Genomic DNA, 19642 nt, shown 5'->3' on the forward strand with positions numbered 1-19642 from the left:
AGTGCTCTGCAAAGCTGTTCTCTGGCACTTTCTCCAAGCCCATGAGTTGTGTAAACTATGTAAATTACAACAAATCATCAGAATTACTTCAAACTGTTTCTTGGAAAAATTTTTTCCTGTTTTTCTTATACACTTAAAAAAAAACCTCAGGAGAGAAAGCCTAGTAAGTGTTTAGAATCTCCTATAGTGGTATTTTAAAAAATATGTATGGACTATCTGCTGGAATAAATGTTCAAGAACAAAAGCTGGTGGAAACTGGAATTTTTTTTTTTTTTTTGGAATGTTTTTTGAACAGTAGCTTAAAAATAAAACCAATTGAGTGGGCAGCCTGGAGTAGCTCAACGGTTTAGTGCTGCCTTCGGCCCAGGGCATGATCCTGGAGACCCGGATCCAGTCCCACATCAGGCTCACCATGCATGGAGCCTGCTTCTCCCTCTGCCTGTGTCTCTGTTCCCCGTCCCCCTCTGTGTCTCTTATGAATAAATAAAATCCTTAAAAAAAAAAAAGATTGAGTATCCTTTAGATTACATGCACAAAAAAGTATAATTATACTTTACACTCAATGGGAAAATAGCTAAGAAACCTAACTAAGGTGGTGGCAAAAAATAAGGGAAAATACAACAAAGGTGTGCCTGGGTGGTTCAGTTGGTTAAGTCTGCCTTCAGCTCAGGTCAGGATTCCAGAGTCCTGGGATCAAGCCCCATGTCAGTGCCTGCTCATTGGTGAGTCTGCTTCTCCCTCTCCCTGTTCTTGCTCACTCTCTCTTCCCTTCTCAAATAAATAAAACCTTAAAACTCACACACACACACACACACACACACACACACGAAATTCAAGAACTCCTATTTCTGGTCTATGTCACCTAAATTAATGCAAAAACAGCTGTGGCAACACAAGAACCATGCCTAACCTCTGACAGTGCAATGATGGTAACAAAGACAGTGTCAACTACAGACTCGATTTATACCAAGTAGAACAAACTTGGTGTGGGTTTCAACGCTTCCTCCATTCCACCCACTAAACTACCATGTTGCTAGGCACCCTGCAAGACACTGAGACACAGGATCCTATTGAGATATGGGGAATCAGAAATACGCTGTGGCCAGATGTAGACAGTGGAGCAAAGGGGCAGTGGAGAGGCATCTAGGGGAGAAAAATGGCTCAGGAAAAAATTCTGGAGCTCAGGGCTTGCTCTAGGTAATGAGTGTGGAATGGGAGATACCCAAGATTACACCAGATGAAAAGAACAACCAGAAGAGGTAGTGTTCAGGGAAACTATGCTACTAACTGAAAACTGACCAAATTTTGTTTAAAGATAGTCATGGGGGCGTCTGGGTAGCTCAGTTCAAGATCTCAAGGTACTGAGATGGAACCCCTCATTGAGCCCCATGCTGAGGGGAGAGTCTACTTCTCCCTCTGCCCCTCCCCCTGCTCATTCTAAGTAATAAACAAAATAAAAATAAATAAATAAAAATAGCCATGAAGATTAACTAACTCATTATTTGACATTACTGGCAAAAACGTTCATCAACAAAACACTGTAGAGTTTTTCAGGTGAGGACATTAAATTGTGCAAAATTTTAGTGCAAGTTAACAAAGAATCAAAATGACTCTACAATAAAAGACTTTCTCTGAGATTATTTATGTAAAACATTTTGAAAAGAAAACACAGTAATTATGGTTTTGCTAAATTCAAAGAAATGCTGCCTCTGCTCTCTGGATATGCCTCAGATGCTGCTGTCTGCACATTCAGCTCAAGACCACATTACACATCCAGTGACACAAGGAACCCAAATTAGAAGAGGCTGCACTAGCCTCAGGAACCTCATGGCTCACAGCACCAAAGCTACTATACCAGTACTCTTCAATTTTCACTAGAAAAGACACAATACCAGGTGGGCAAGGGGTTCCTCATATCTGCCTCTGCACAGGCTGGAAGTGAGGAGGGTGCAGCACTATGAGGAAGGGGGTTGGGGACTCAGATTCACAAGGAAAGAGAGGAGTACAGACTGGGACAAACTCCTGAGAAAGACAAAGCTCACCCCAGTTCTACCCCCAGACTACAGCACCATTCTGAGGTCACTCTCCCATCTCCGTTCTTCCCCAGGGCCTCACCTCCAAGGAACAGAATAACCACAGATGCTTTGCAAGGAGAAGAAAAGATAGGATTCCTGGCATTTTAAGGTAAAATCCAAAATACTTTGACACTAACAGTGGTATTTGGGTAGTGACAATCTACAGTGCAACTGTCTAAAAACACTTTCTGCTGGGGATCCCTGGGTGGCTCAGCGGTTTAGTGCCTGCCTTCGACCCAGGGCGTGATCCTGGGGTCCTGGGATCGAGTCCCACATTGAGTTCCACATCGGGCTCCCTGCATGAACCCTAGTTCTCTCTCTCTGTCTCTCATGAATAAATAAATAAAAATCTTAAAAAAAAAAAAACAAAAACACTTTCTGCAATGGTGTAATGTCCTATATCTGCACTATCCAATACAGGAGCCACTAGCCACATGTAGCTGTTAAGATCTCGAAATATGGAAAGTGCAAGTGAAGAAATGAATGCTTTAAAAAAGGTTTTATTTTATTTATTTATTTATTTATTTTTTATTTGAGAGAGAGAGAGAATGAGCAAGGGGAAGAGGCAGAGGGAGAAGCAGAATCCCCATTGAGCTTGGAGCCTGATGTGGGGCTTGATCCCAGGACCCTCAGATCATGACATGAGCCAAAATCAAGAGTCATCAGCCCAATCGACTGTGCCACCCAAGCACTCCTATTTATTTTTTAAGTAGGCTCCACACTGGGCTTGGACTCATGATCCTGAGCTGAGATGAAGAGTAAGACACTTAACCCACTGAGCCACCCAGGCACCTCTAATTTTAAAATGTCCTAAAATAATTTTTTGAAAATTGACGTTAAAAAAACAAAACAAAACTATATTCAGTAAACATGCTGTAAGAACTTTACTTTTAAAGGACAGGATCCTATTGAGGGGACCCTGACTGAGGGGACAAGTGGTAGTGCTATCTTGATCCACCCTCCCTGTAAACAGAGAACTGAATTTTGGGGTTTCCAAACTTATTTTTGATAAACAATATTAATTGGGGGGTGCCTGGCTGGCTCAGTTGGTAGAGCATGTGACTCTTCAAGTTGTGACTTCAAGCCCCAGGCTGGGAATAGAGCTTAAAGTTTCTTAAAATTTAAAAATAAAAAATAAAAATAAGTTTAAAAAACAAAAAACAATATTAATTGGGTAAATGTTTTGAGGTCTATGAAGGGGGATCTTGAGGTTCTTTATTTACTGGAGCAATTTTCTTTACAAAGGGTTCATGAAATGGTATTCCATTTTCCCCTTCTTTGACCACAAACTTTTTTTTTTTTTTTAAGATTTTATTTATTCATGAGAGACACAGAGAGAGAGGCAGCAGGCAGAGGGAGAAGCAGGATTCCTGCAGGGACCCTGGGATCATGCCCTGAGCCAAAGACAGATGTTCAACCGCTGAGCCATCCAGGCGTCCTGTTCACTGACTTTTTAAAGATTTTTTAAATTATTATTTATTTATGAGAAAGAGAGAGAGAGAGGCAGAGACACAGGCAGAGGGAGATGCAGGCTCCATGCAGGGAGCCTGACGCAGGACTAGATCCCGGGTCTCCAGGATCATGCCCCGGTTGGAAGGCAGCACTAAACTGCTGAGCCACCAGGGCTGCCCTGTTCACTGACTTTTTAAACTTTAGAAACTAATATGTAGGGATCAGGTTTCAGGTACACCAACTCTGGATTACATACACACTTGTTAAATATAATTTATATTCTAGTGATGAAGGAAATAAAAGGCTAATCCTTTCCAATTCTTAAGTTACTAAAACACTGGTGTTAAGCTCATGCTATTTTCAATGTGAGAAGTTCTAGTTAAAAGTAGCCCCATTTAAGCACCTGGCTGGTTCAGTCAGAGGAGCATGCAACTCTTGATCTTGGGGTTTTGAGTTGGAGCCCCACACTGGGTGCAGAGATTACACAAGAATAAAATCTTAGGGACCCCTGGTTGAGCATCTATCTTAAGCTTAGGGGGCATGATCCTGGGGTCTGGGATTGAGTTCCATATCAGGCTCTTTGCGGGTAGCCTGCTTCTCCCTCTGCCTATGTCTCTGCCTCTGAGACATGAATAAAATCTTTAAAAATAAGATAAAATAAAATCTTAAAAAATAATCCTACTTAAAGTAATGTTATTCAGTATCTTCTACATACAAACATGTAGTAGAAACCTGTTTCCATAAACATTTCCTTCATGGATGTGGTGGTGAGAGAGACAAAATAAAGTCTTTAACAAAATGTGAAAAAGAGTCATAACTACTTTGAAGCTCTTGCATGTGCCATGCTGTTATCAACAAGGCTCACATTTATTCTTATAACTGCCAAATACAATGAAAGGCCATTAACTTCATAGGTTAAGTGTTTTAGGAGAGCTCCAACAACTCCTCAGAACTGACAGTAACCGCTGCTAATGTTAGAAACAGTCCTCAATCAGTAAGGCATATCTGGATAGACAAAGTGGTCCTGGGCGTTTCTAAATTAGCTCAAAAATTTTTTCAATACTCATGTCTTACTGAGTCTGTTTCAGAACATCCAGTGCATACCTCTGGCACAGTTCTTAAAATAGTGTATTATTAAATATTAGGTATACCCTGAACCCTATGCACTAAGCACAGCATGCTGTGATTTACCAAGATACTAGATAAGCAGTAGTATGAATTCACCAAAATCCTAAAACTATCTTGACACACTCAAGGGAAAAATAAGTAACTAGACCTAAAAGACATCTTTAGCTAGTAATTCCTATGCCTGACACGGGGCTTGGGGCTTGAACTCACAACCCTGAGAACTAGTCACATGCTCTACTGCCAGCCAGCCAGGTGCCCCACCTACGAGATATATATAGCATATAGAACTCCACCTAACAGTGTGCCTGGGTGGCTCAATGGGTTGGATGTCTGCCTTTGGCTCAGGTCACGATCCCAGGGTCCTGGGATTGAGCCCCGTGTGGGGCTCCCTGCTCAGTGGGGAGTCTTCTTCTCCCTCTCCTGCTCCTCTGCTTGTACTCTCTCTCCCTCTTTCTCTCAAATAAGTTAAATAAAATTTTAAAAAGAACTCCATTCAAAAACTCCATTCAAAATAAACATTCATCTCAACTGCACAGTGAAACATTCTTCAGGATCATTTGTGAAGCAATAAAACAAGCATCAATAAACTTAAAAGGACTGAAATAATTCAAAGTATATTATACATGCACAATGAAATTAAAATAGAATTTAACACCCGAAGTAGTTCTGGAAAATTCACAAATACGTGGAAATTAAATAACATACTCTTAAATAATCAATGGGTCAAAGAAAAAAAATAACAAGAGAAATTAGAAAATACTTTGAGATGAAAACAAAAACTGCACACCCAAATTTATGGGATGCAGCTAAAGCAGAATTTAAAGGGAAATTTATAGCTATAAATACCTATATTGAAAGATGGGCTACAGTTCATTCCAAATTGAGGTTGCAATTATTCTGTATATAAAACCCAAGTCCAAAAGCAGGTAATTTTTCATCAGGTTACTTGAGAATATGTAAAGAAGCAGCATGCTCTTTTTGCCAGGCTTTTACTTTCATACTTGGAAAGGGGAAGAATGAGAGAAAGAACATGCAGAAATGTCACACTTTAATATACAATACCAAAAAAAAAAACCCAGCTAAATTTGAATATTCTACAGCCTTTAAAGGCAACAGCTGTTCAGGTGGGTATAGTTATAAGTGCTCAAGGCAGATAAAGGGTTTCTGAACACATAAGAATATGACTTCCCAAGTTAATGAAAACAAAGTATATGTTCTGTCTACTACACCACTAATCTAAATTTGGAAGACCAATAATGTAATCAATCTCAGGAAAAGACCTGTAGGGCTACTAGTTTCCACTTCTAGCACTAAGTGGCCATTAGTCACAAATTCACCTGGGTATCTCATATGGATAATATTAGCACAGTTTTAGAAAGATGACACCAGGGATCCCTGGGTGGCGCAGCGGTTTAGCGCCTGCCTTTGGCCCAGGGCGCGATCCTGGAGACCCGGGATCGAGTCCCACATCGGGCTCCCAGTGCATGGAGCCTGCTTCTCCCTCTGCCTATGCCTCTGCCTCTCTCTCTCTCTCTCTCTCTGTGTAACTATATAAATAAATATAAAATATTAAAAAAAAATAGATGACACCAATTTCAGGTTTAAGATCTACTCTGACTCAGCTTTAACATGCGACTTTGAGAAAGTTTTAATCATTATGATCTCTAATAGCCTGGCATAGAAATCCTCTGAGCTACTGCTGTTTTCTAAAGAGGTACAGTACACTTAACCGGAAACCCCATCCTCCCTTTGTAAGCTGAAGTACCTGCTTACTTTCATTATTAAAATTTTGAATATGGTTTCACTGTATTTCTTACTGTATCTGGAAAGCATTAAAAATGTAACTATGGCTATACTTGTTAATTTCTTTTTCCTAAAAAAAAAAAAAAAAAAAAAAAAAAAATTTTTTCCTGAAAGGTTACAAAAAAAACTGAACAACGATTTTCTCTGAGAAGAGTTTCCTTTTTTACATTTTCTAACATTAAGAGAGACATTTATTTAATTTCAAAAAAGTTATCTGGGTGACAGGAGGGAGTATGGCCTTTCTTTTATGTTTTCCTATTAAATAATTCTAACATACATCTAAAAAGAATAAAATGAAAACACCTGATTTTTTTTAATGCACAATAGATAACTAGAAGCCACTGATTACTTCAAACTTCAAATCTTTTTGTCTCTTGATTTTACTTTTCTAAGTTAAACATTTTTGTAAAGTTGGTAATTAAAAGTCAGCTTGACCAGAGCTAAATATGGACAAAAGAAAGGAGAAATGAATAATTAAACCTCTGAAAAACTGCAATTTGGCTGCATTAGTAATTTTAATCCAGTTTGAAGACTGACCTAAGTCAACATGAAATATGTAAGAAAGCACATAACATTACTTTCATATCAGGTGTAGGGAAAAGATAAGCAAGAAATAACTAGATCTGGGCAGCAAGACCATTTTTTGGGCCAATCTGTTCCTAAGGAAAGGGCTGAGCATGCATCTGGTTTCCCGTCATGCATTCTACACAAGGTATGTGTTAACAGTCCTAAATGATGTGGAGGACTTGTGCTTGTGCTTCCTGAACCAAGAAGAGTCTCAATATCTAATAAATTTGCTCTAGGAGGCTGTACTCGGTGATTTTTTTTTTCCCTTGTAAGAAAGCAAAACAGGTCATTAAAAGTTTTTTTTTAAAGATTTTATTTATTTATTCATGACAGACAGACAGAGGGACAGAGACAGAGACACAGGCAGAGGGAGAAGCAGGCTCCATGCAGGGAGCCCGACGCAGGACTCAATCCCGGGTCTCCAGGATCATACCCGGGGCTGAATGCGGTGCCAAACCACTGGGCCATCGGGGCTGCCCGAAGGTTTGTTGATTTGTAAACTGATATCTGGAAAATTACTGTAGTGCTTTTGTCTCTTACTGCTTTTCTGATATGAAACTAATATATGCTTATAAAAAATCCATGATAGAAATGCATGCTAGCGAGAGTGAAAATTCACCAAAATCTCAACACCCAGAGAAGATCAACTGCTACCAACAGAATGGTTCTCTTTTTTCTTTATATTGCAGTACATGTGAGGATGCTTCAGTAAGCCACTCTACCTTTTTGTCTCAGCAGAGGGTCCTGGCTCTAAAGCTCAGCGTTTGCAGCATCAACAAAGCCTGGTTTGTTTTTCTAAACATAAATTGGCATGGATGATTTCCTTCTAGAAGGGTTTCATTTAGCCCAAGAAAGTAAAATACAGAATGAAATGAAAAAACTATACCTATGTGAGGCGCCTTGCAGGCTCAGTCAGAAAAGCATGTGACTCGATCTCCGGGCCATGAGTTCAAGCCCCATGCTGGGTGTAGAGGACTTGACAATGAAACAAATCAAAACCCACACCTATAAATACACACCAAATTTCTCAGCTATCAAAATGACTTATTAACTTAATCTGATACAGTTATAAAAGCAAATCAATCAGAAGGACTAGCACAAAATAAAATGTACCTCAGAAAAACTACGTGCTGCTGTGGACCAAGTATCTTAGATGCTGAGTAGATGTTTCCTCATTTCACACATCTGGTTCTACATTCCTATTAAACACTTGTCAAACTGTGAAATAATGTTCTGTGTTAAAAGAGACTGGTGCATGAAGCAGACTTTAGCTGTGTTATTATATATTCTGGCTATGGATTATGGGCCATTCTCATTTAACCGGATCTCAAGCAGGTAATCTGTTCAGCCCTTTCAGAGAGTAGAGCAACATATACACCAACAACCTCCTTCGAGATTATGAACTAAATTATTATTAGAAACAAGCTAAGGGGTGCCCTGTGTGGTTCAGTCAGTTGGGCATCTGGTGAGGCTCAAGTCATGATCCCAGGGTCCTGGGGTAGAGCCCCACACTGAGCTCTCTGCTCAGTAGGGAGCCTGCTTCTCCCTCTGCCCTTCCCCCTGCTCATGATCTCTTTCTCTCTCAAATAGATAAATAAAAGCTTAAAAAAAAAAAAAAAAAAAGAAAGAAGAGAAACAAGCTAAACATCCAGCAATAGGGAAATAGATTAACTTTTTTTTTTTTAAGATTTGACAGAAAAAAAAAGATTTGAGAGAGAGAGAGAGAGAATGAGCATGAGTGGGGAGTGGAAGGGTGAAGGACAAAGGGAGAAGCAGCAGCAGACTCCCTGCTGAGCAGGGAGCCCAACAATGCAGGGGGTGGGGAGCTCAAACCCAGGACACTGAGATCATGAGCTGAGCCCAAGGCAAACACTTAACTGACTGATCTACCCAGGTGCCCCTAACTTTATTTTATTACCTTTTTTTAAGATCATTAACTCTAATACTACTTAATATTATTAAACCATTAAAAATAATCAGTAAAATCAATATAGAAAAAAGGTAACATGTTGTATTTTAAGTCCACTACAATTTTACAGTATTATGAAAATGCATATATAACAAAGCCTAGAAGAGCTCTGAAACAGTAAAATTACCAGGGGGTGGGGGTGGGTAGTTTATGCAGGATTTTGAGTTTCCTATTTTTTTCCTATGAATGTATATTAAATTTTAAATGTTAAAGTAAAATGGAATTACCAATAAAATGGTGAAATATATTTCCCTTAGCAATCCATTCCAAACGATACTTCTCTATGAAAACAAAGGCCTATGTAAGAATGACATGAAGAAGACAAGCCATGATCCATCTTCTCACTGAAAACACATCCCCCCTTCCAGTTCTCTTCGAAGCCTATAGTCCAAGGGTCATAATGTATTTCCTCTCACTTTATAACTAAAACTGATGCTTTTTGTATTTTTCAAAAGCAAAATTCTACAGAAGGCTTCTGACATTTTGCTAAACTTAAGATTTTAAAAGTCTAGTGTTAAACTAGCGAATAAATTAGTTAAAATTAACATAAACAAATGACATTAAAGTAGTATTAACACTCAAAAAAAAAAAAAAAAGAAAGAAAAAAGAAAGCCATTGTTCAAGTGAGGAAATACTTCCAGTATTTTACTGCGAATCATTAGCACCTGTTTGGGTAAAAATATCAGGACCGAAAACACAAGAACTGCTGCTAGAAATGGGACACCCAAGTAGGCTTAAGCTTTCCTACAAGATAAAGAAGGAAACATACTAAAACAGTATATAAGCATCCTTAAGATTTTAGAAAGCTGTGTGGGGGAAAATCTGCATATTCTTGGCATAGAGACCAGAGAGAACGTTTTCTCACTGAGGAACTGAGGGACAGTGAAAGACGCCTTAATACCCCTACTGTAAATAATGAGTTTTCCCAAGGCTGTTTCTTTTAACATGTCTCAATGTTAGCCAACAGCATGACCCCCAAAGCTCCATCCAGCCAAAGTAGTCTACAAAAGAGAGGCCTCCAGCCGGACACTGTCCAGGTGCCCATCTCCTTGCTTTTGGATTTAATCCTGACAGAAACCAAAGACTTTAAGAAAAGAGGAACAACTTGCCTTTCACACACCCCTCTACCAAGGCCGTGCTTTCCGCTGAGCTCTAGGACAAGGTTTCAACAGTTCTTGAGTTTGAGGTAATAGCAGGACAAGCACCTGGCTGGTTTTATGGATAGAGTCATGTGACTTAACACAGTTACCTGAGCCAGGGGTTGGCCTGACATTTTATCAAAGCTGTGCACCTGAATAACATTAATAAAACTACTGGCAGGGGCACCTGGTGGGCTCAGTCAGTAGAGTGTACGGCTCTTGATCTTGGGGTCATGGTGTTCAAGTTCCAGACTGGGTATAGAGATTACTTTAATAAATAAATAAATCTTTAGGGGATCCCTAGGTGGCTCAGCAGTTTGACGCCTGCCTTTGGCTCAGGCCGTGATCCTGGAGACCGGGGATCAAGTCCCACATCGGGCCTCCGGCATGGAGCCTGCTTCTCCCTCTGCCTGTGTCTCTGCCTCTCTCTCTTTCATGAATAAATAAATAAAATCTTCAAATAAATAAATCTTTAAAAGAAATTAAAAAAAAAAAACAAAACAAAACTAATGGCAGCTAGCATTGTCTTCTCTAGGCCAGTCACTGCTTTAAGCACATGAATATATTAGGTTTTTCTTTTTATTTTGTAAAGATTTTTTTTATTATTTATTTATTTATTTATTTACTTATTTATTTATTTATGAGAGAGAGAGAGAGAGAGAGATAGGCAGAGACACAGGCAGAGAGAGAATCAGGCTCTGTGCAGGAACGATGTGGGATTTGATCCGGGAACTCCGGGATCACGTCCTGAGCCAAAGGCAGATACTCAACCGCTGAGCCACCCAGGTGTTCCTTCTTAAGAGTCATTTTTAAAAAACATTTTATTTGTGAGAGAGAGAGGGGGGGAGCATGAGCAGGGGGGAGGGGCAGAGGGAGAAACAGAATCTCCGCCAAGCGTGGAACCTGATGTGGGGCTCGATCCCAGGACCCTGAGATCAGAACTAGAGCAGAAGGCAGACCTTCAACTGAGCCACCCAGGCACCCCTTAAAGTCATTTTGTATCACTTTTTAAAATATCTTTCAGTTTTAGGACACTGAGCCACAGCGAATTTCAGGAATTTCAGCCTAATGATTTAAACGCAGGTTAAACTTCAGCCTTTAAAAAACCAACCAAACGGGCAGCCGGGGTAGCTCAGCGGTTTAGCGCCGCCTTCAGCCCAGGGCCTGGTCCTAGAGACCCGGGATTGAGTTCCGGGTCGGGCTCCCCGCATGGAGCCTGCTTCTCCCTCTGCCTGTATCTCTGTATCTCTGTATCTCTCTCTCTCTCTCTCTCTCTCTCCCCCCCTCTGTGTCTCTCATGAATAAATAAATAAAATCTTAAACAACAACAAACAACAACCAACCAACCAACCAACCCCTGACCAGAGCCCTTTACTTCCTGGGCTATCTGTCAAGTAAAATGTTAACTACTATTTGAATATAACTTTATTGGGGTTTGTTTGCTTTTTGGTTTTTTACAAAATTTGTATTTATTTATTCATGAGAGACAGAGAGAGAGAGGCAGAGACACAGGCAGAGGGAGAAGCAGGCTCCATGCAGGGAGCCCGACGTGGGACTCAATCTGGGAACTCCGGGATCACGTCCTGAGCCAAAGGCAGATGCTGAACCGCTGACTTCAGTCGGGGTTCTTAAAATCTTAAAAAATTTAAAAATTTAAAAATTTTAAAATCTTAAAAAAAAAAAGTAAATAAAACTATAAATTGATTAAAGTAAGAGAAATGAGGACACAAAAGGAGTAAAAATCACCTGAAATCAAGCCCCTTGGAGGCAACTGTTACCTTTCAGAGGACCATTCAGAAAGTCTATGTATTTAATAAGCAAACAAATAGCCCTAAATGTGAGCTCCCTCTCTATTGACTTCATTTGGGTATGAAAAGGCCCTGCAGGGTTGCGGTTAAGAACACAGAATCTGGACTCACACCGGCCTCAACTGGAATGCTAACTTGTAAACTTGGGCCAGTTACTTAACCTAAGCCTCATGTTCCTGATCAGTAAAATGGGGATAACGGCATCTTTGTTAGGATTCTTGCAGGGATTCAAAGGGAATGGAATGGAAGTAAAATAAGTAAAATATTTGGCTTAGTGCAAGGACAGACATCCTGAGCGTTCAATATATTGTTACATTACTACTTTTTTTTTTCTTTTTTATTCATGAGAGACAGAGGCAGAGGCACAGGCAGAGGGAGAAGTAGGTTCTATGCAGGAAGCACGATGTGGGACTCAATCCTGGGACTCTGGGATCACGCCTTGAGCCAAAGGCAGACTCTCAACCGCTGAGCCACCCAGGCATCCCACATTACTACTTTTTAAAAGAGGATCAATTTAAATACTTCTCTGTGCCAAGTGTAGACACTATTCTGTGTTGATATAGATTTACACCAGCATTAATACCCTCACAGCATTCCATTCTACAGGTACCATAACTTGCTTAAGTAGCCCCCCACTTATGCGTACTTAGGTCTTTGGTAGGGTTTTTTGGGCACCTTTTCAAGATGCCTCTTTTTACACACTTTAACATCTCTGAAATGCATCTAACAAATAATATTTCAAATTTAACAGCAGAAAATTTCTTTTCTAGAAATCCTGGGCCATTTTATGTTCTGATATATGTCATCAAGCCACCATTCTCAAAGAATGTGTTATTGGTATAAACCTCCACTGGCAGAAGGTGACAAGAGTCCAGTTCTCTACATCCTGGCCAACACAGGGTGGGGCCACTTTATCATCCTTGGTAATCTTTATCATCTTGGAAAATTATCTCATTTTCCCTATTTCTTTCACTATTGAACTCAATTTACTTTAGATACGATGTCTAGTAAGTTACTCAGTAGAAGCAGTACCATAACCTGCTGTCCATGACTGCAGATGAGCAAAGCAGGTCTGCTGATACCTCACATTTCTGGTTTATTCATACCTTACAGTTAAGAGGAGCAGTAATGTACCGCAGAAGGAGTTAGAGGGCGCAGACATTGTACCAAGACCTAAAATCAAGCCCCAGGTTTGCTGCTTACTACATGTGTGAACCTGAGCAAGTTTGTGTGCCTGTTTCTGCAGCCATAGACTGATGCTAAGGAGCGCCAACCTTTCAGTACCCAAACTAGAAATAATGTAGAACTTTGTTGCATAATAAATGCTACATAAATGGTAGCTATTCAAGGAGGACTTCAAACATAATGGCTTACAGAGGTGAAAACTGAAAGACCCCCCCAAAGGGATACTGCATTTCCTTACTCATTTCTTTCTCCAAACAGGGATGACTGGTCTTTAGCCAGGACCCTAAAAGGAGTCTTGTATAGGAACTGAAATTCATTCTTAACACCTATTTGGAAACAGTTCATTCAGAAGACAGAGGGAAAAAATGAATACAGCGAAAGGCAAATTATTTGTTCTAAGAGAACTCAAACCATCCTCATTCATAAAAATTAAATGTAAAATTCTGGGTTTAGTCAATAAGATTAGTAAGAATTCTCATCAACAGGCAAATACTCCTACCTAGTACACTGATACGAGGAATTTGAATTAGTGAAGAAATAAACACCTCAACCTCATTTTTAGATGTAATCATTCAAACACTTGAAAGGGGACTCCTGTATCCAAATTCAGGACTTGTGGCTGCTATGAAAACTATTATCAATCAAACCCCAGTTCTGATTCCTGGCTCTCAGGAATAAACTCAGTGGGCATTCATTTCTCAGTTACATAGATTCATTCCAATGTCCCCAGCTGACAGGCAGAAATCCCCCTCATTTTTCCATTTAGCAACTCTTAACACCTTCCACTCAGTCCTTCATTCCTAGTCTCCAACACCTATGCACCCAGTAGTCTCATAGCCTGCTCACTACAACCTCCCAGGCTGGGCCTCCAGGCTTCCCTCCTATCCCAGAACATTTCCATCAATCAGCTAAAAGCCTGCAAAGGCTTCTTAAGGACAAGATCAAATTCCTGCTGGTTTTTCTTATCTTGCTCCAATTCTACCTTCTTTTCCACCATGGCACAGTCTACGACCCCATTCTAGCATTACTATCTCAAACCACAGCTCACCTCCCCAATCCCCCTCCACAGCCATCTCACAAGTTCAAGTCGCACTCCCTCCACACAGCACTATCAGACATTAGCTCTTACCAGTCACTGCTCTTCCTATATTACTCTGGCAATTAGTGTGTCACACAACTCAGCATCCCATTAAAGGTATTCCTTACTAAGTACTAATAGTTGTGATCCTGGATGGATCATTTAACTCTATGGGCTATTTCCTCATCTAAAAAGTAATAAAAATTGAAATTAAGAGATTTTAAAAGGTCTTCTGTTTTAAAAATCCTCTAATTTTGTACACTGCCACATCCTGTTTCACATATTAATTTCACTTCTCTTATTTGACTTAGAGCTCCTCAAGGGAGAAAGTATTTCTTCCCCAACTCTCAAAGCAACTTATCCCAGGATGTGGCTCAAGGAGATGCTCAGTAAATGTGACATTAAAACAGGTCATTAGCACCAAGATAGAAAGCTTCAAAAAGCTGAGTGTGATCCCGAGACCTATTTTTTTTTTAAAGACTTTATTTTTAAGTAATCTCTACACCCAACGTGGGGCCTAAGCTCACAAAAACTGAGATCGAGGTGCACATTCCAATGAGCCATCCAGGTATCCCTCAAAACATATTTCTAAAGCAGTACTGAAAACTGATAAAAGTAGGTAGTGCCAGACAGAAGACACTTAGATGATCCACTTGGTTCTTTTCTACAATCAGAACCAACAGAATCATTTAGTTCTTTTCTAGAATTAAAAGTCTGCTTTATAGAAAAGCCGCCAGCTCTGGAATGCAATGAACACAGGTTTGAGAGCTCAAAATGGTCTATACACAGCACTGTTTGAAGTATGGGTATGTAAGCCCTTAAAACAGCAGACGCAACTCAGATGTATTGTGTTCTAGGGTAGAGAATTCAGGGGCCTTGTTTGGTGGAGAACCCCTGGGACTATCTGAAGCCTGCAATACAACGGCAGGGAAATTTGGGTTCATTTCAGCCACGCAAGGCTGAAACCTGCAAACCTGCAACAGAAGAGCAAATTCTTCCATTTCTCTGCTTCAATGCCCTTCTCCTCCTCCCCTCCAAAAAACACATGCTTTTATAAGAGGAACAAAGGCAGATATACGGAGTTCTATTTTAGGCTTCCAGTAAAATGTTTTTGTTTTTCTCTTTTCTCAGGGCAGCACAAGTCAGCATGTAGATGGAAAGTAGGGACGTAATCTGCTGGAGGATGGGGTCCTCAACTCACCAAAGTTAACCGGGAGCCCCAAGACAGAGAGAAGAGGAAACCCTTTCTGAACTCTAGTCAGAAGCAAAGGGCTAAGCCCCTTGCTACTGCATTATCCTCAAATAAAATGTATTCAGGGGCGCCTCGGTGGCGGTAAAGCGTCTGCCTTCGGCTCAGGTCATGATCCCAGGGTCCTGGGATCGAGCCCAACATCAGGTTCCCTGTTCAGTGGAGAGCCTGCTTCTCCCTCTCTCTCTCTACCCCTCCCCCTGCTTGTGCTCGCTGGCTTTCTCTCATACTTGCTATCTCAAAATCTTTAAAAAAAGTAAGTAAAATGTATTCAGTATTCATGTGTATGTGTCCCCCCTTATCGAGAGTGCAAATATAGCCCTATTTCAATCAAGTCAAACTGGTCAATGCTACTCCAGCTACTTTTAAACATGTTGTGGCTCACAGCTAACATCCTAAAGAGCTATCAAATCAAATCAAAGCCACTCAAATAAAACCAGTTACTCCTTGAATAATCAAATGAAGGAAACCCCTGCTTTTTAAAACAGCTCTAAGACAAAGCAATGTCCCTTCTTTTCACTCAGCTGTTTCACAGAATTTCAAGACAAAGGGCAACTACTGTATCGTCACTTTTTTTTTTTTTTTTTTTTGGAGTAAAGCCACAAGATTACTAATAAACAGCTAACGGTCACCATTCAAAAGTAATAATGACATTATGACTTCATATGCCAGTTATCTACCAAATTGGAAAGAACCAAATATATGCATTTTTCTCTCCCCAAAGAAAATCTGAAAGTAAATGTGAGCACTCTGACTCACTTTCTTTCCCATTAGAACAATTTCTGGGGGAATGTTAAACAGTATCATCTTCTCTAATTATAGGATAGGAGAGAAGCATTTCACACTTGTTCAAGAGTTTACCAATTTAAGTTGGAGAACTTACAGATGCTCATGGTCTAGGTCTAGGATAAACTTAAGAGGTAACAAAGTTCTTGCCTAAAAATTATTAAAAATAGACCTCAAATCCCTAGTTTGGTTTTGTTGCTTAATGTTAAATACACAATGGGATAAACTTAGAGAAAAATATGAACTACCAGGCTTCCGGGCTCAAGTTTCTTGGGTAAGGTTAAGGGAGAAATCAAAGTTTGTGTTGGGGAAAAAAAACTGTTCCCACAGGGTTTTTGTACAGGCTACAGATGTGGGTACCTGAGCAGCCAATCTTTTTTAAAAATCCATTATGGTTAACATACACTGTTTTATTTAGTTTCAGGCATATAGTATGATGATAGTTGGGACGCTTGGGTGGCTCGGTGGTTGAGCCTTTGGCTCAGGGCATGATCCTGCGGTCCTGGTATTGAGTCCTGCATCGGGCTCGGGCTTCCTGCATGGGGCCTGCTTCTCCCTCTGCCTACGTCTCTGCCTCTCTGTGTCTCTCATGAATAAATAAGTAAAATCTTAAAACAGAACAAAGCAATATGATGACAGCATGACTGGTTATCTGCTGAAAACAGTAATCACATATGAAAACATCAAATTACCCCTCCGTATATCAATGATAGAGTAATTTAATAGTCTAAGTTAAGCTTGCTCCTTTGCTCTGACTTCTAGCTAAGAAAATAGAAACAGAAAAGCCAGATATACTGAGTTCTATTTTAGTTCTATTTCATGTTACTCTAAAACCTACAGCTGGTTCTGTCTGCTTTCTGACAATTCTGTGCTGACTTTGAGAATATCAGAGGTAAGTTTGGCAACACAAAAACAGCTCTGGAAAAAACACTTTCCTTCTCCTTAAAGAGCTCTTCAATATGGCCTTCTATGAAGTATACAACCTACATTTCTAACATCAAGAAACTTCAGAGTAGAACTCTATGCCTCGGGCAAGGAGAGCAAAATAGTAACTACCCACGGGTCTGCAGGACTCAAAAAAGAAAAGAAAAAAAAAAAAAAACAGCAGTCTTTTTATAGGGGACCATATTTCTACATTTCCACTTTCTTCCTCTTTGTAAAATTCTAATAATTTCATTCAGGGGTAGTAAACAAATGAGTGGCAAACTCCCAATCATCAGACTACAGCTCTCAGGAAAAAATGTCAAAACCTGAAAGGCAGTGAATATGGAATATGCAAACGCTAAGCTTCAGGTTCTCCTCCTGTAGAGCTGACACATTATTCGATAACACCCACCCTTGTAAAAATAAATTACATATCCAAAAGGGCAAGCTGCTGCCGTCAATTGGGTAAACAACATAATTACCATGTGCCAGGTGGACAGCGAATCCTCCTGTAAATAGTTTGGGCTCAGAATGAGCTGCAAAGTGGAAAGCAGCTTATTTTTAAACTGTCAGCGGGTTTCTTTTGTGCAGTTAGAGTATAATATGGGGTAATTGCTCAAGTTTCTTTTAAGAAAATCGCCATCTGACTCGTGCAACAGCAAGATGAACCTTAGGATTTAGTACTCTAGTTTTTTTCACAAAGAATAAAAAGGCTGAGGTTCTTTAATGAATTTTGGCATATACTTCTAACCACCCCTCTAAACTAGAGGAAATTCATTTCTAACCAACTAGCATCTCGTTCCAGAATGCAAAAATCTTTTGACTAGGCACAATAAGATTGAGTGCTTTTACATAAATACCTCAAGTCTTAAAAAAAAAATCCCAATGGGATAAATCAGTTTACTGATATACTTCCTTGCCACAACCATGCTGCTTTGACTTTACTCAAATTACCCTCCAACAAGCAAATAAGAGATACTCCAGGCATTCACACAAAGGCAGTTAAAGACCATACATCACACCAACCCTCCTAAGTCATATTTTATATTCCACTCAGCATCTATCTATATCAGCTATCCAGAGCCCGCCAGAAGGTAAATGGGAAAAGTAGGCAATGAGAAAGAACAAGCTCGGCTTCTTTGTGTTATCAGGGCAAACGAAGGTAGGTGAGTACAAGAGGAGGCCATCTCAGCATCTGCGTGGCATTACACTTACCTTGAGGATGTCCCCCCTCTTGAAGCTCAGCTCATCGTCAGCAGTAGCTTTGAAGTCATATTTGGCGATGGCTTCCATTCTGAGCGCTGCTCAGGGCTCAGCAGCCTGAAGCCGAGGGAAGGAGTCTTCCCTGCCGAAGCCACCCAGCGCTCTGGGCTCGGCCTCGCCGCTCTCCCGGGACTTGCTAGTGCACTCCGGGACACACAATGCCACCCTGGATCACAAGAGGGATGGGTGAGAGAAGTGGCCAGCACCGAAGGCAGCCCCGCCCTGCCGATCGGCCTGCCGCCCCAGCCCCCACGCCCCCTGGCTCGGCCCGGCTCGGCCCGCCTCCCTCGCTCGCAGGCAGGAGCCCCGATCGCCTCCTTCCTCTTCGCAGTCTCAGCCCCCCGGCGACTGACAGGCCCGCCGGCCAATGGCGGCAGCCGCTCGAGCTATTCCCGAACACACTTCCTCTTCCTTCCCGCTGGGTGTGCGCGGGGTGCAGGAACCGGCTGGAGACCCGGCTCAGTCTCCGCCTTTCCTCCCTCGCCCCTCACGTTCTCTGCTCCTCCGGCCCGAAATGCGGTCCACTCGAAGAAAGGCCTCTCCCTGGGGATGGCACCCTGCTCTTGTTACACAGGCCTATCCTTCCTTTCGCCTGCCCAGCTTTCTGGGCTTCTGAAAACGCTGGGTCCCCTATCCAGTCAAAAGCAAGCAATTCCGGCTTTTGGTCCTGAGCTGTTTGAACTGTTCTCAAAAACCAACCCTGGGTCTGCTCCTAGGAAAGCAGGACAAAATGAACCTAGGAACTTTTTAAAATTCAGTTTGCATTCTGAGCAAGGCAGCTCTCCCTCTATCGCTTCCAAACTGTGATCAGCAAGCTCAGGTACCCAGAAAAAGATCCTGCGAGGGAGCCTTTTGTTGGTGAAGACTGGCTCCTGCCTAAGGCTCCCTCTCCCCTGAAAACCCCCGAGGATCTGGAGTCCCACCCAATAGCACTCGAAATAGATGTGAAGGTTCAGCATTTCCAGAACTAGCCTCCACATTATTTCCAACTACCCTAGGGAGCAAAGCTAAAGTCCTAACTACACTTGAAAGGAATCCCTCTTTCAGAATCTGAGCTGCCAGATGCCTTATCTGGGGAAAGAAAGTGCGGGGAGACGGTGCCAGTAAATCAAACAGAAGCCTCTCACAGTTACCCTGACAACAGCTGCTTTTCTCAGAGCCAGAGGGGTTCTAAAATGAATCAAATTGCATTTTGCAGGTAAAGATTCTGTAATAA

General features: G+C 41.1%; 1 protein-coding gene and 1 long non-coding RNA gene across 2 annotated transcripts in view; one reads left to right on the top strand and one right to left on the bottom strand.

The window, feature by feature from the left end:
- Positions 1-8287, top strand: part of LOC144287014 (uncharacterized) — a 48079-nt gene extending 39792 nt beyond the window's left edge. Inside the window, exons 3-5 of the long non-coding RNA XR_013354939.1 lie at positions 2108-2184; positions 7359-7508; positions 7715-8287. This is a non-coding gene — a long non-coding RNA (uncharacterized LOC144287014). The remainder of the gene's footprint in view (positions 1-2107; positions 2185-7358; positions 7509-7714) is intronic.
- GRB2 (growth factor receptor bound protein 2) overlaps positions 1-19642 on the bottom strand; it is a 73604-nt gene that overhangs the window by 45771 nt on the left and 8191 nt on the right. The window contains exon 2 of the mRNA XM_077854202.1: positions 18379-18592. Within this exon, the coding sequence (XP_077710328.1) occupies positions 18379-18456 (78 nt within the window). The 5' untranslated portion in view covers positions 18457-18592. The remainder of the gene's footprint in view (positions 1-18378; positions 18593-19642) is intronic.

Source organism: Canis aureus, chromosome 16 (genome assembly GCF_053574225.1).
Source record: "Canis aureus isolate CA01 chromosome 16, VMU_Caureus_v.1.0, whole genome shotgun sequence".
Classification (NCBI taxonomy): Eukaryota; Metazoa; Chordata; class Mammalia; order Carnivora; family Canidae; genus Canis; species Canis aureus.